The 12,232-nt window shown below is 46.9% G+C and overlaps 1 protein-coding gene across 1 annotated transcript in view; it reads right to left on the bottom strand.

Annotated features, from left to right (window-relative positions):
* Window positions 1–12,232, bottom strand: part of LOC144770563 (bifunctional polynucleotide phosphatase/kinase-like) — a 278,083-nt gene that overhangs the window by 140,612 nt on the left and 125,239 nt on the right. The window contains exon 7 of the mRNA XM_078655180.1: window positions 12,117–12,224. Within this exon, the coding sequence (XP_078511306.1) occupies window positions 12,117–12,224 (108 nt within the window). The remainder of the gene's footprint in view (window positions 1–12,116; window positions 12,225–12,232) is intronic.

The following is a 12,232-nucleotide window of genomic DNA, read 5'->3' as shown; positions in this document are numbered from 1 at the left end:
AATAGAGACTAAAATACACCCCCGAAGATAAGCTCCTCTATGCAGAGGCGCTGAAAAATTATAAAGTAGCCATCAATGCGGCAAAGGCGGCCCACTTCTCTGCCAGAATTTTGAATTCCAGTAACAAATCGAAGGAAATGTTCTCAATCGTGAATGAGTTGACAAACGCCGACAGAGTAGCGCCCAAGCCTACCCCCACTCAGGAGCTCTGACAACCTGAATAACTTCTTCCTTGAGAAAATAGCCACAATCAAAGCCAGTATTCCATGCTCTTCTTCCAACGAACCACCCCTGGCTACTCCCACGAATAACTCACTGCTGGAATACTTCCCAGCTATTAGCGCCGAGGTGTTCCCCCTTTTAATGTCAAAAGTAAAATCTGGCTCACCATTGGACGGTGCCCGCCATATATACTGAAAGAAATCTTTTCCACCGTCCCGCAGCCCGCTCTAACTCTTCTGAATGCATCACTGTCACAGCGCTGCGTCCCTAAACCATTTAAAGATGCTATTGTGGTGCCCCTGCTAAAAAAAAATCCGGAGCAGATCCTTCAAACCCCTCTAATTATCTTCCAATATCTCTGCTCCCCTACCTAGCTAAAATACTGGAAGCACACATGGCCAAATGCCTATCCAATTTCATGGAACAATCGGGTTACTTGGACCCCCACCAGGCAGGATTTCGTCCTGCCCACTCCACGGAGTCAGTGATACTGGCAGTATTGGACGACATATGTAAGAAAGCAGACTTACATACCCCTCAGGCTCTGGTGCTCCTGGACTTGACTGTCGCGTTTGACACGGTCGATCACAGGATACTGGGGGACCGTGTCAGACAGGCGGGTATCCAGGGCCCGGCCCTTAATTGGATTAAATCCTTCTTGGAGGGCCGCACTCAAGCAGTACGTCTGGCCAACTTTACAGCACCTAAGCTAACCACTACTTGTGGGGTCCCACGGGGGTCCTCTCTATCCCCTCACCTGTTTCATTTGTACCTCCTCCCCCTAATCAAGTCCCTAAAAGACAGAAATGTGACAACCTTCAACTACGCGTATGACCTTCAGCTTACTTTCACCATAGACAATTCCCCCAACTCAATCACCAACTTTCAAGAAACTATGCTACACATCCGGCTCTGGATGGACTCTAATCACTTGAAACTCAACCCAGGCAAGACTGAGGTACTGCTGATCGGGGGAAGCCAGATCTTCTGGGGCCCACACTATTGGCCAGCAGAACTGGGGCTCCCCCTAAGCCCTCTACCTCTGTAAAAAGCCTTGGGGTGACCATAGACAGAGACCTATCTCTGAAAACTCATGTAGGGGCAGTGGTATCAACCTGTGTCTTTCAATTGCGAAAGATCCGAAAGATCTGCCACTTGCTCACCCACGCAGCACTAATACAGGTGGTGATAGGTCTGGTATTGTCCCACCTGGACTATGCTAATTCGATCTATTTGGGGTCACCACTCTGTCTCACTAAACGACTTCAGTTGGTGCAGAATCAGGCTGCAAGATTGATCCTCCAGCAACCCAGGTGGAAATCTGCCAGACCTCTCTTAAAAAAACTACTCTGGCTCCCACTACCTCAACCGTCTGCTTTGAAGACAGGCTGCATAATCTTTAAATCACTAAACAGCCATAGCCCCATTTTTATCAACAATCTATTATCCAGGTACACTTCCACTTGTGACCTTCGCTCCAAACATCTCCATCTACTAGCCCCCCTAAATTCAAACGTAAACGACATGGAGGGTGCAGATTCGCGTATCTGGCCCCACAGCTGAGGAATTCGCTCCCCCTGGAGATCCGGTCCTGTCCAGATCTACTACGTTCCTAAAAACTGCTGAAAACATGGCTATTCAAACAAGCACATGACTAATACTTCTCATCAGCTGCGACCAGTTCAGTATAGCGCCATGAAACCTTGGTGTACGTGCGCTCTATAAATTCCTTAAACATAAACAAAGGTGAGACCGATTGCATTGCAAATGCTTGTTATTTGTTGAAGGGATTCAACCACTTCCTTGCCAAACAGTGCTTCTACATTGAATGGCCTATTAATGATGGAGGTTTGAACTTACTGCTTGATTCCTGAGATCCTGAGCCAGGCATGTCTTCTCAGTATGGTTCCTGCGCACATCTGCCTACTAGCAGTGTCTGAGGCATTCAAAGCTGACTTTAGACAGGTGTATGACACATTTTTTCCCTCCTGCTTTCTTTTTGTCTTCTTCAGGAAGTTTGCTCAATATTTCCTCTATCTCATCCAACTGTTGGTGGCCATATCTATTTAGCAGGGCATTTGAGTAAGCAATACACCATAGTGTTGCTGCCTCTTTCTCCATTCTCCTCCCCACCATGTCAATCCTCTTACTTTCTTTTTCAGGTGGTGGCCCTGTGTTGGACACTGCATTGGCTTTCCTCCTGGCTGTGGTGACAACAATAGAGTCAAGTACTGTACTTCCCTGAATATATTTCGGGTCCTTTGAGGAAGGTTTGTACTTTTTCTCTACTCTGGGGGTTACCCCCTTGTTTGAAGCTGGTTCTTTGAATGTTTCTTTGGCTTGGTCCAGGATACTGGGTAGCGTTGTGTTCCTCTTGTAGCTGGTGCCAGTGTTTCTAGCAAGAAACATGTGTCCCTTTTTTCCTCCTCTAACGGTACTCTAAATTGATTTTCTGCCCTTTTGACAATGTCATTGTAGAAAATTATGTCATCTTGAGATGAAGCTTTCTAAGGGTGGCTGCAAATCTCTTCTTGTGGGCTCTTGGTGTCGAGGTTGTTCCATATATTCTCGAAATTTGCAGAGACTTCCTCATCTTTGGGTAGGTCTCCATATTCCTCTGAATTTTCACCTAGAGGTTCCGGGGTTGGAGGGCAGTCAAAAATAGCCTATTCCTCCCCCTCAGCATCTTTTGCCTCTTCGGCGTCGACGTTGTCCAGTTAGTTCACCGGGGCCTATGGGATTCGAAAATCTTTTAGTGAGGCGTCAAAATCCTTTTCCTTTTGCAGGATCGCCGCCATTTCCTCCTTGAGCCTCTTCCTTTTCCTCTCAACCTCTAAGGCCCTCTCGGCATCAGAGGTCTGAGATTTGCTTTTCTTCCCGTCTACGTTGTTGCGCCCTTCTTCGTGGGTTCAGTGTCGACCCGTGGCTTCGGCGTCTTTTGCGATTTTCCCTCCTCGGTGACCTTTGGTTGGGTCCTGTGGGGTTCTTTTAACCGCGGCTGACCCTCGAACGCCTTTTTGGTCAGCGTCAGGGCTGCCTTGTCCGCCTTATGTTAGTGGTGCTTCGGTTCCAATGGATTTTTAAGGTGTCTTACCTTTTCCGTCTTCTTTTTCGGGCCTTTTGCCTTCTTCTCGGCGTAGATCTTTTCGGAGTCTCCTTCTAGGACCTCGACGTCAGATCCCTCATGCGTCGACTCTGCTGGTGCTACATGTTCTTCCTCGTCGCTCGAGAAACCTAGGTCTCTCATGAAAGTTTTCTTCGATGTTTGCGACATTGTAGCGTAGTGGGTCTGTCTTTGTTTCTGGCGTGTTCTTAGCGTCTTGGGCAGGAACGTTGCACAGGCCTCACAGTCCTTGTCCTGGTGCTTTTCGGGTAGGCTGAGGTTGCAGACCTTGTGCGGGTCGCGTTGTGGGTATTTGTGATGGCACTTTGGGCAGAATTTTAAGGGGGTATTCTCCATGACCCCTACCTCGCCATTTGTGGACCAACATGATTATCTTCCTGTCCGACGTCGATGTTCGATGATATTTCTTCGACAATCTTCTTATTTTGTGAACTTTTTGGGGAAATTTGTAATTTTCTTTGGCGCTTCCTGGCTTGCTTCCAGACCCAACGGCGGAAAGAATAATCTGAAGAAGGCTACCATGCATGTTGACCTACAGGATACCGTCTGACATCACACAGGTACCTGGCACCAAATGGTGGTCGACAGCTACCAAAACAAGAAAAAAAACAGACAATTCAGGACTCAACCACTAGATGGCGGATAATGCACAGCTTGTGAATCCAGAAAAGGTTTCACGCTGCAAAACCTTTCTAGCAGAAATAAAACTGAGAACGTCTGATGTACTGTAATAATCACTGTTCAATGTCACAACTAAACTGTTCTCTTGCTACGAAGAAGGGATAGTTGTGCGATCAGTGGGCTACATGTTTGCATGTGAATGTCTAGAGAACAGGCATATGTTGCTAGTTTAGTTTCTTGGGAAATTGGGACGGTGGTGAAGAAAGAGGAGAGAAAGGTAGAAGATAAAGTCGAAGTTTGGTAGGTAAGGCGCTTCATAGGAAAAAGCCTCGAGAATATATAAAAACAAAGAAGCTCTGGAACTATCTCAGTGAAAATTAAAAATTAAATAATGTTATGGAAAGAGAGGGGAAAAGCTGCAGGTGTTTAACTGCCCTTAAAATAATGTCATTTCGACACACTTGTATGCAGAATGTTATAAACAAAAAGAAAAAAAAACGAGGTACAACACTTGTCAAACTGAGCAAACTCTCAAGTGTGTTCAGTCAAATGAGTCACTTCGGACAGTGAAGAGTTCAGTGAGTGTACCTTGTAGCCTTTGCTTAAAAGCTGCTTTAATTTTTTGAAAATCTCTGGGTGTAAAATTCTGTAGACAAAGTGTAAAACACCATGTAGTTTTATTTCTAGGACCAATACGCTACCCTAACAATGGAAAGTTCTAAATGTGTACATGCAGCACTCCCTGCTGTTCCAGTACTAAGGCCCACACATAGCTTTGCCAGTGTGTCTCCATCCAGGTCTGCAGCACCCTCGGCACTGCCAGCATTGAGTGGTGGGATAAAAATCACCCACTGTACATCAATCCTGATCTGAAGCAGCGCCTGCTCTTCCAACATTGTGTCCCATGCACAGTCCATAATCTGAACCTGTGGCGCCTATGCTGTTCCATACACAGATCTCCACCCTGACCTGCAGAAGGCTCTGTTCTCCATGCACTGAGTGTAGTGTAGTGCAGATGATGGAAGTCTTCTTTGCTACACAAGTCCCACCACTAGGCCATGCATTTGCTCCCAGTTCTCAGGTCAACATTCACATCATCCTTTCTACTCCCCTTCTTTCCTGGTTTATTTACACAGGTCGCTACGCTCGCCTCATTGCTCACCTAAATATATACCGGATATCACTTGAAAACTCACCTCGCTTACATCCATGAGTTATCCCCTCACCTCTGATCACCTGAACAGGTACCGTAGTCCCTCTTCATCCTACTCTTGTCTGAACAGGTAGGGCCTTCTTTCCGCCAGTCAGCCAATGTACACCTGCGCAGGTACCCCAGTGCCTCATACTCCCACCTGCACAAGTACACCCCTCTTTCTTTCATCTGGCCCACCTCCACAGATAATCCATGCCCCACCAATGCTCACCTGCACAGGTACCCCAGTGCCTCATACTCCCACCTGCACAAGTACCCCCTCTTTCTTTCAGCCTCATCTGGCCCACCTCCACAGATAATCCCCACCCCACCAATGTTCACCTGCACAGGTAGCGCCAGCTGCTCAATGATGGCTTCCGCCTTGGCTTTAAACACTTCCGGCTTCAGTTTGCCACGACTGATCCCCAGCTGGTTGGTGAAAAAGACAATCTGCGAAGGCTTCATAGGGTTTCGCTCCCACTCAACCCTGCCATTAAAACTCGCCTGGACAGATATAAGATCTATCAACCACGCAAAAGCTTTCCTGAAATATCTACAGGTAAGGAGCAGGAAGTTGATTCGACTTCTAAGCAGGTAGCTTTACGTGTATTTTATTTAAACACACGTTCTCTCGTTAATCAGATAGAGGTTATTACACTACTGGCAACTGGCAGACCGGATATCTTGATTATAACTGAAACCTGGTTGACCCCTGATTCCACACCTGATATACTGCCCGCATTAACTAACGATTATTACATCCTTCATGCGGACCGCCCATCTGGTAAATCGGGTGGGGGAGTGGCTGCAATTATTCACCGTAATCACACGTTTACGGCAGTCTCTCCCTTGAATCTTGTGGCAGTACAACCTAGTCATCAGACTGGAATCAGACACTGCCCCACTGATATGCGCTGTAATCTACAGGCCCCCTCAGCACATGCCTTCATTTCCCCTCTCATTGAGTGAGCAAATAGCAAATATAGCGACAAATTATACGAATATTATTTTAATCGGTGATTTTAACTATTGGTTTAACGACACATCCGGTGGTCCTCACTCACTCGAACTCACTGAGCTATCAACTAACCTCAACTTCACCCAGCACCTATCTTCTGCGACACATAACAAGGGTCATATAATCGACCAAGTTTGGACCACAAGCCTTACTATATCCACCCCTACGATCCTTCCATGTTTATGGTCCGACCACTATCTTATAACATTCTCAATAACGCTTCCCTCCAGTATTAAGTCTCCCTCGGATGAGGGGGGCATGATAAGAAGTTGGGGTACCCTCAATAAAAAGGAATTTATGCACTCACTAGCTGGCTCAACCCCAGTGCCTACTCAGGATCTAGATCTCTATGAAGCTCACATTGCATCCTGGCTCCAAACTGCCAGCGATAAGTTCGCCCCACTCAAGAAACTTGAGCACTTCGACAAAAAGAGAGAAAATAGAGACTAAAATACACCCCCGAAGATAAGCTCCTCTATGCAGAGGCGCTGAAAAATTATAAAGTAGCCATCAATGCGGCAAAGGCGGCCCACTTCTCTGCCAGAATTTTGAATTCCAGTAACAAATCGAAGGAAATGTTCTCAATCGTGAATGAGTTGACAAACGCCGACAGAGTAGCGCCCAAGCCTACCCCCACTCAGGAGCTCTGACAACCTGAATAACTTCTTCCTTGAGAAAATAGCCACAATCAAAGCCAGTATTCCATGCTCTTCTTCCAACGAACCACCCCTGGCTACTCCCACGAATAACTCACTGCTGGAATACTTCCCAGCTATTAGCGCCGAGGTGTTCCCCCTTTTAATGTCAAAAGTAAAATCTGGCTCACCATTGGACGGTGCCCGCCATATATACTGAAAGAAATCTTTTCCACCGTCCCGCAGCCCGCTCTAACTCTTCTGAATGCATCACTGTCACAGCGCTGCGTCCCTAAACCATTTAAAGATGCTATTGTGGTGCCCCTGCTAAAAAAAAATCCGGAGCAGATCCTTCAAACCCCTCTAATTATCTTCCAATATCTCTGCTCCCCTACCTAGCTAAAATACTGGAAGCACACATGGCCAAATGCCTATCCAATTTCATGGAACAATCGGGTTACTTGGACCCCCACCAGGCAGGATTTCGTCCTGCCCACTCCACGGAGTCAGTGATACTGGCAGTATTGGACGACATATGTAAGAAAGCAGACTTACATACCCCTCAGGCTCTGGTGCTCCTGGACTTGACTGTCGCGTTTGACACGGTCGATCACAGGATACTGGGGGACCGTGTCAGACAGGCGGGTATCCAGGGCCCGGCCCTTAATTGGATTAAATCCTTCTTGGAGGGCCGCACTCAAGCAGTACGTCTGGCCAACTTTACAGCACCTAAGCTAACCACTACTTGTGGGGTCCCACGGGGGTCCTCTCTATCCCCTCACCTGTTTCATTTGTACCTCCTCCCCCTAATCAAGTCCCTAAAAGACAGAAATGTGACAACCTTCAACTACGCGTATGACCTTCAGCTTACTTTCACCATAGACAATTCCCCCAACTCAATCACCAACTTTCAAGAAACTATGCTACACATCCGGCTCTGGATGGACTCTAATCACTTGAAACTCAACCCAGGCAAGACTGAGGTACTGCTGATCGGGGGAAGCCAGATCTTCTGGGGCCCACACTATTGGCCAGCAGAACTGGGGCTCCCCCTAAGCCCTCTACCTCTGTAAAAAGCCTTGGGGTGACCATAGACAGAGACCTATCTCTGAAAACTCATGTAGGGGCAGTGGTATCAACCTGTGTCTTTCAATTGCGAAAGATCCGAAAGATCTGCCACTTGCTCACCCACGCAGCACTAATACAGGTGGTGATAGGTCTGGTATTGTCCCACCTGGACTATGCTAATTCGATCTATTTGGGGTCACCACTCTGTCTCACTAAACGACTTCAGTTGGTGCAGAATCAGGCTGCAAGATTGATCCTCCAGCAACCCAGGTGGAAATCTGCCAGACCTCTCTTAAAAAAACTACTCTGGCTCCCACTACCTCAACCGTCTGCTTTGAAGACAGGCTGCATAATCTTTAAATCACTAAACAGCCATAGCCCCATTTTTATCAACAATCTATTATCCAGGTACACTTCCACTTGTGACCTTCGCTCCAAACATCTCCATCTACTAGCCCCCCTAAATTCAAACGTAAACGACATGGAGGGTGCAGATTCGCGTATCTGGCCCCACAGCTGAGGAATTCGCTCCCCCTGGAGATCCGGTCCTGTCCAGATCTACTACGTTCCTAAAAACTGCTGAAAACATGGCTATTCAAACAAGCACATGACTAATACTTCTCATCAGCTGCGACCAGTTCAGTATAGCGCCATGAAACCTTGGTGTACGTGCGCTCTATAAATTCCTTAAACATAAACAAAGGTGAGACCGATTGCATTGCAAATGCTTGTTATTTGTTGAAGGGATTCAACCACTTCCTTGCCAAACAGTGCTTCTACATTGAATGGCCTATTAATGATGGAGGTTTGAACTTACTGCTTGATTCCTGAGATCCTGAGCCAGGCATGTCTTCTCAGTATGGTTCCTGCGCACATCTGCCTACTAGCAGTGTCTGAGGCATTCAAAGCTGACTTTAGACAGGTGTATGACACATTTTTTCCCTCCTGCTTTCTTTTTGTCTTCTTCAGGAAGTTTGCTCAATATTTCCTCTATCTCATCCAACTGTTGGTGGCCATATCTATTTAGCAGGGCATTTGAGTAAGCAATACACCATAGTGTTGCTGCCTCTTTCTCCATTCTCCTCCCCACCATGTCAATCCTCTTACTTTCTTTTTCAGGTGGTGGCCCTGTGTTGGACACTGCATTGGCTTTCCTCCTGGCTGTGGTGACAACAATAGAGTCAAGTACTGTACTTCCCTGAATATATTTCGGGTCCTTTGAGGAAGGTTTGTACTTTTTCTCTACTCTGGGGGTTACCCCCTTGTTTGAAGCTGGTTCTTTGAATGTTTCTTTGGCTTGGTCCAGGATACTGGGTAGCGTTGTGTTCCTCTTGTAGCTGGTGCCAGTGTTTCTAGCAAGAAACATGTGTCCCTTTTTTCCTCCTCTAACGGTACTCTAAATTGATTTTCTGCCCTTTTGACAATGTCATTGTAGAAAATTATGTCATCTTGAGATGAAGCTTTCTAAGGGTGGCTGCAAATCTCTTCTTGTGGGCTCTTGGTGTCGAGGTTGTTCCATATATTCTCGAAATTTGCAGAGACTTCCTCATCTTTGGGTAGGTCTCCATATTCCTCTGAATTTTCACCTAGAGGTTCCGGGGTTGGAGGGCAGTCAAAAATAGCCTATTCCTCCCCCTCAGCATCTTTTGCCTCTTCGGCGTCGACGTTGTCCAGTTAGTTCACCGGGGCCTATGGGATTCGAAAATCTTTTAGTGAGGCGTCAAAATCCTTTTCCTTTTGCAGGATCGCCGCCATTTCCTCCTTGAGCCTCTTCCTTTTCCTCTCAACCTCTAAGGCCCTCTCGGCATCAGAGGTCTGAGATTTGCTTTTCTTCCCGTCTACGTTGTTGCGCCCTTCTTCGTGGGTTCAGTGTCGACCCGTGGCTTCGGCGTCTTTTGCGATTTTCCCTCCTCGGTGACCTTTGGTTGGGTCCTGTGGGGTTCTTTTAACCGCGGCTGACCCTCGAACGCCTTTTTGGTCAGCGTCAGGGCTGCCTTGTCCGCCTTATGTTAGTGGTGCTTCGGTTCCAATGGATTTTTAAGGTGTCTTACCTTTTCCGTCTTCTTTTTCGGGCCTTTTGCCTTCTTCTCGGCGTAGATCTTTTCGGAGTCTCCTTCTAGGACCTCGACGTCAGATCCCTCATGCGTCGACTCTGCTGGTGCTACATGTTCTTCCTCGTCGCTCGAGAAACCTAGGTCTCTCATGAAAGTTTTCTTCGATGTTTGCGACATTGTAGCGTAGTGGGTCTGTCTTTGTTTCTGGCGTGTTCTTAGCGTCTTGGGCAGGAACGTTGCACAGGCCTCACAGTCCTTGTCCTGGTGCTTTTCGGGTAGGCTGAGGTTGCAGACCTTGTGCGGGTCGCGTTGTGGGTATTTGTGATGGCACTTTGGGCAGAATTTTAAGGGGGTATTCTCCATGACCCCTACCTCGCCATTTGTGGACCAACATGATTATCTTCCTGTCCGACGTCGATGTTCGATGATATTTCTTCGACAATCTTCTTATTTTGTGAACTTTTTGGGGAAATTTGTAATTTTCTTTGGCGCTTCCTGGCTTGCTTCCAGACCCAACGGCGGAAAGAATAATCTGAAGAAGGCTACCATGCATGTTGACCTACAGGATACCGTCTGACATCACACAGGTACCTGGCACCAAATGGTGGTCGACAGCTACCAAAACAAGAAAAAAAACAGACAATTCAGGACTCAACCACTAGATGGCGGATAATGCACAGCTTGTGAATCCAGAAAAGGTTTCACGCTGCAAAACCTTTCTAGCAGAAATAAAACTGAGAACGTCTGATGTACTGTAATAATCACTGTTCAATGTCACAACTAAACTGTTCTCTTGCTACGAAGAAGGGATAGTTGTGCGATCAGTGGGCTACATGTTTGCATGTGAATGTCTAGAGAACAGGCATATGTTGCTAGTTTAGTTTCTTGGGAAATTGGGACGGTGGTGAAGAAAGAGGAGAGAAAGGTAGAAGATAAAGTCGAAGTTTGGTAGGTAAGGCGCTTCATAGGAAAAAGCCTCGAGAATATATAAAAACAAAGAAGCTCTGGAACTATCTCAGTGAAAATTAAAAATTAAATAATGTTATGGAAAGAGAGGGGAAAAGCTGCAGGTGTTTAACTGCCCTTAAAATAATGTCATTTCGACACACTTGTATGCAGAATGTTATAAACAAAAAGAAAAAAAAACGAGGTACAACACTTGTCAAACTGAGCAAACTCTCAAGTGTGTTCAGTCAAATGAGTCACTTCGGACAGTGAAGAGTTCAGTGAGTGTACCTTGTAGCCTTTGCTTAAAAGCTGCTTTAATTTTTTGAAAATCTCTGGGTGTAAAATTCTGTAGACAAAGTGTAAAACACCATGTAGTTTTATTTCTAGGACCAATACGCTACCCTAACAATGGAAAGTTCTAAATGTGTACATGCAGCACTCCCTGCTGTTCCAGTACTAAGGCCCACACATAGCTTTGCCAGTGTGTCTCCATCCAGGTCTGCAGCACCCTCGGCACTGCCAGCATTGAGTGGTGGGATAAAAATCACCCACTGTACATCAATCCTGATCTGAAGCAGCGCCTGCTCTTCCAACATTGTGTCCCATGCACAGTCCATAATCTGAACCTGTGGCGCCTATGCTGTTCCATACACAGATCTCCACCCTGACCTGCAGAAGGCTCTGTTCTCCATGCACTGAGTGTAGTGTAGTGCAGATGATGGAAGTCTTCTTTGCTACACAAGTCCCACCACTAGGCCATGCATTTGCTCCCAGTTCTCAGGTCAACATTCACATCATCCTTTCTACTCCCCTTCTTTCCTGGTTTATTTACACAGGTCGCTACGCTCGCCTCATTGCTCACCTAAATATATACCGGATATCACTTGAAAACTCACCTCGCTTACATCCATGAGTTATCCCCTCACCTCTGATCACCTGAACAGGTACCGTAGTCCCTCTTCATCCTACTCTTGTCTGAACAGGTAGGGCCTTCTTTCCGCCAGTCAGCCAATGTACACCTGCGCAGGTACCCCAGTGCCTCATACTCCCACCTGCACAAGTACACCCCTCTTTCTTTCATCTGGCCCACCTCCACAGATAATCCATGCCCCACCAATGCTCACCTGCACAGGTACCCCAGTGCCTCATACTCCCACCTGCACAAGTACCCCCTCTTTCTTTCAGCCTCATCTGGCCCACCTCCACAGATAATCCCCACCCCACCAATGTTCACCTGCACAGGTAGCGCCAGCTGCTCAATGATGGCTTCCGCCTTGGCTTTAAACACTTCCGGCTTCAGTTTGCCACGACTGATCCCCAGCTGGTTGGTGAAAAAGACAATCTGCGAGG

Source organism: Lissotriton helveticus, chromosome 7 (assembly GCF_964261635.1).
Source record: "Lissotriton helveticus chromosome 7, aLisHel1.1, whole genome shotgun sequence".
Lineage (NCBI taxonomy): Eukaryota > Metazoa > Chordata > Amphibia > Caudata > Salamandridae > Lissotriton > Lissotriton helveticus.
This window is presented reverse-complemented; position numbering and strand designations above follow the sequence as displayed.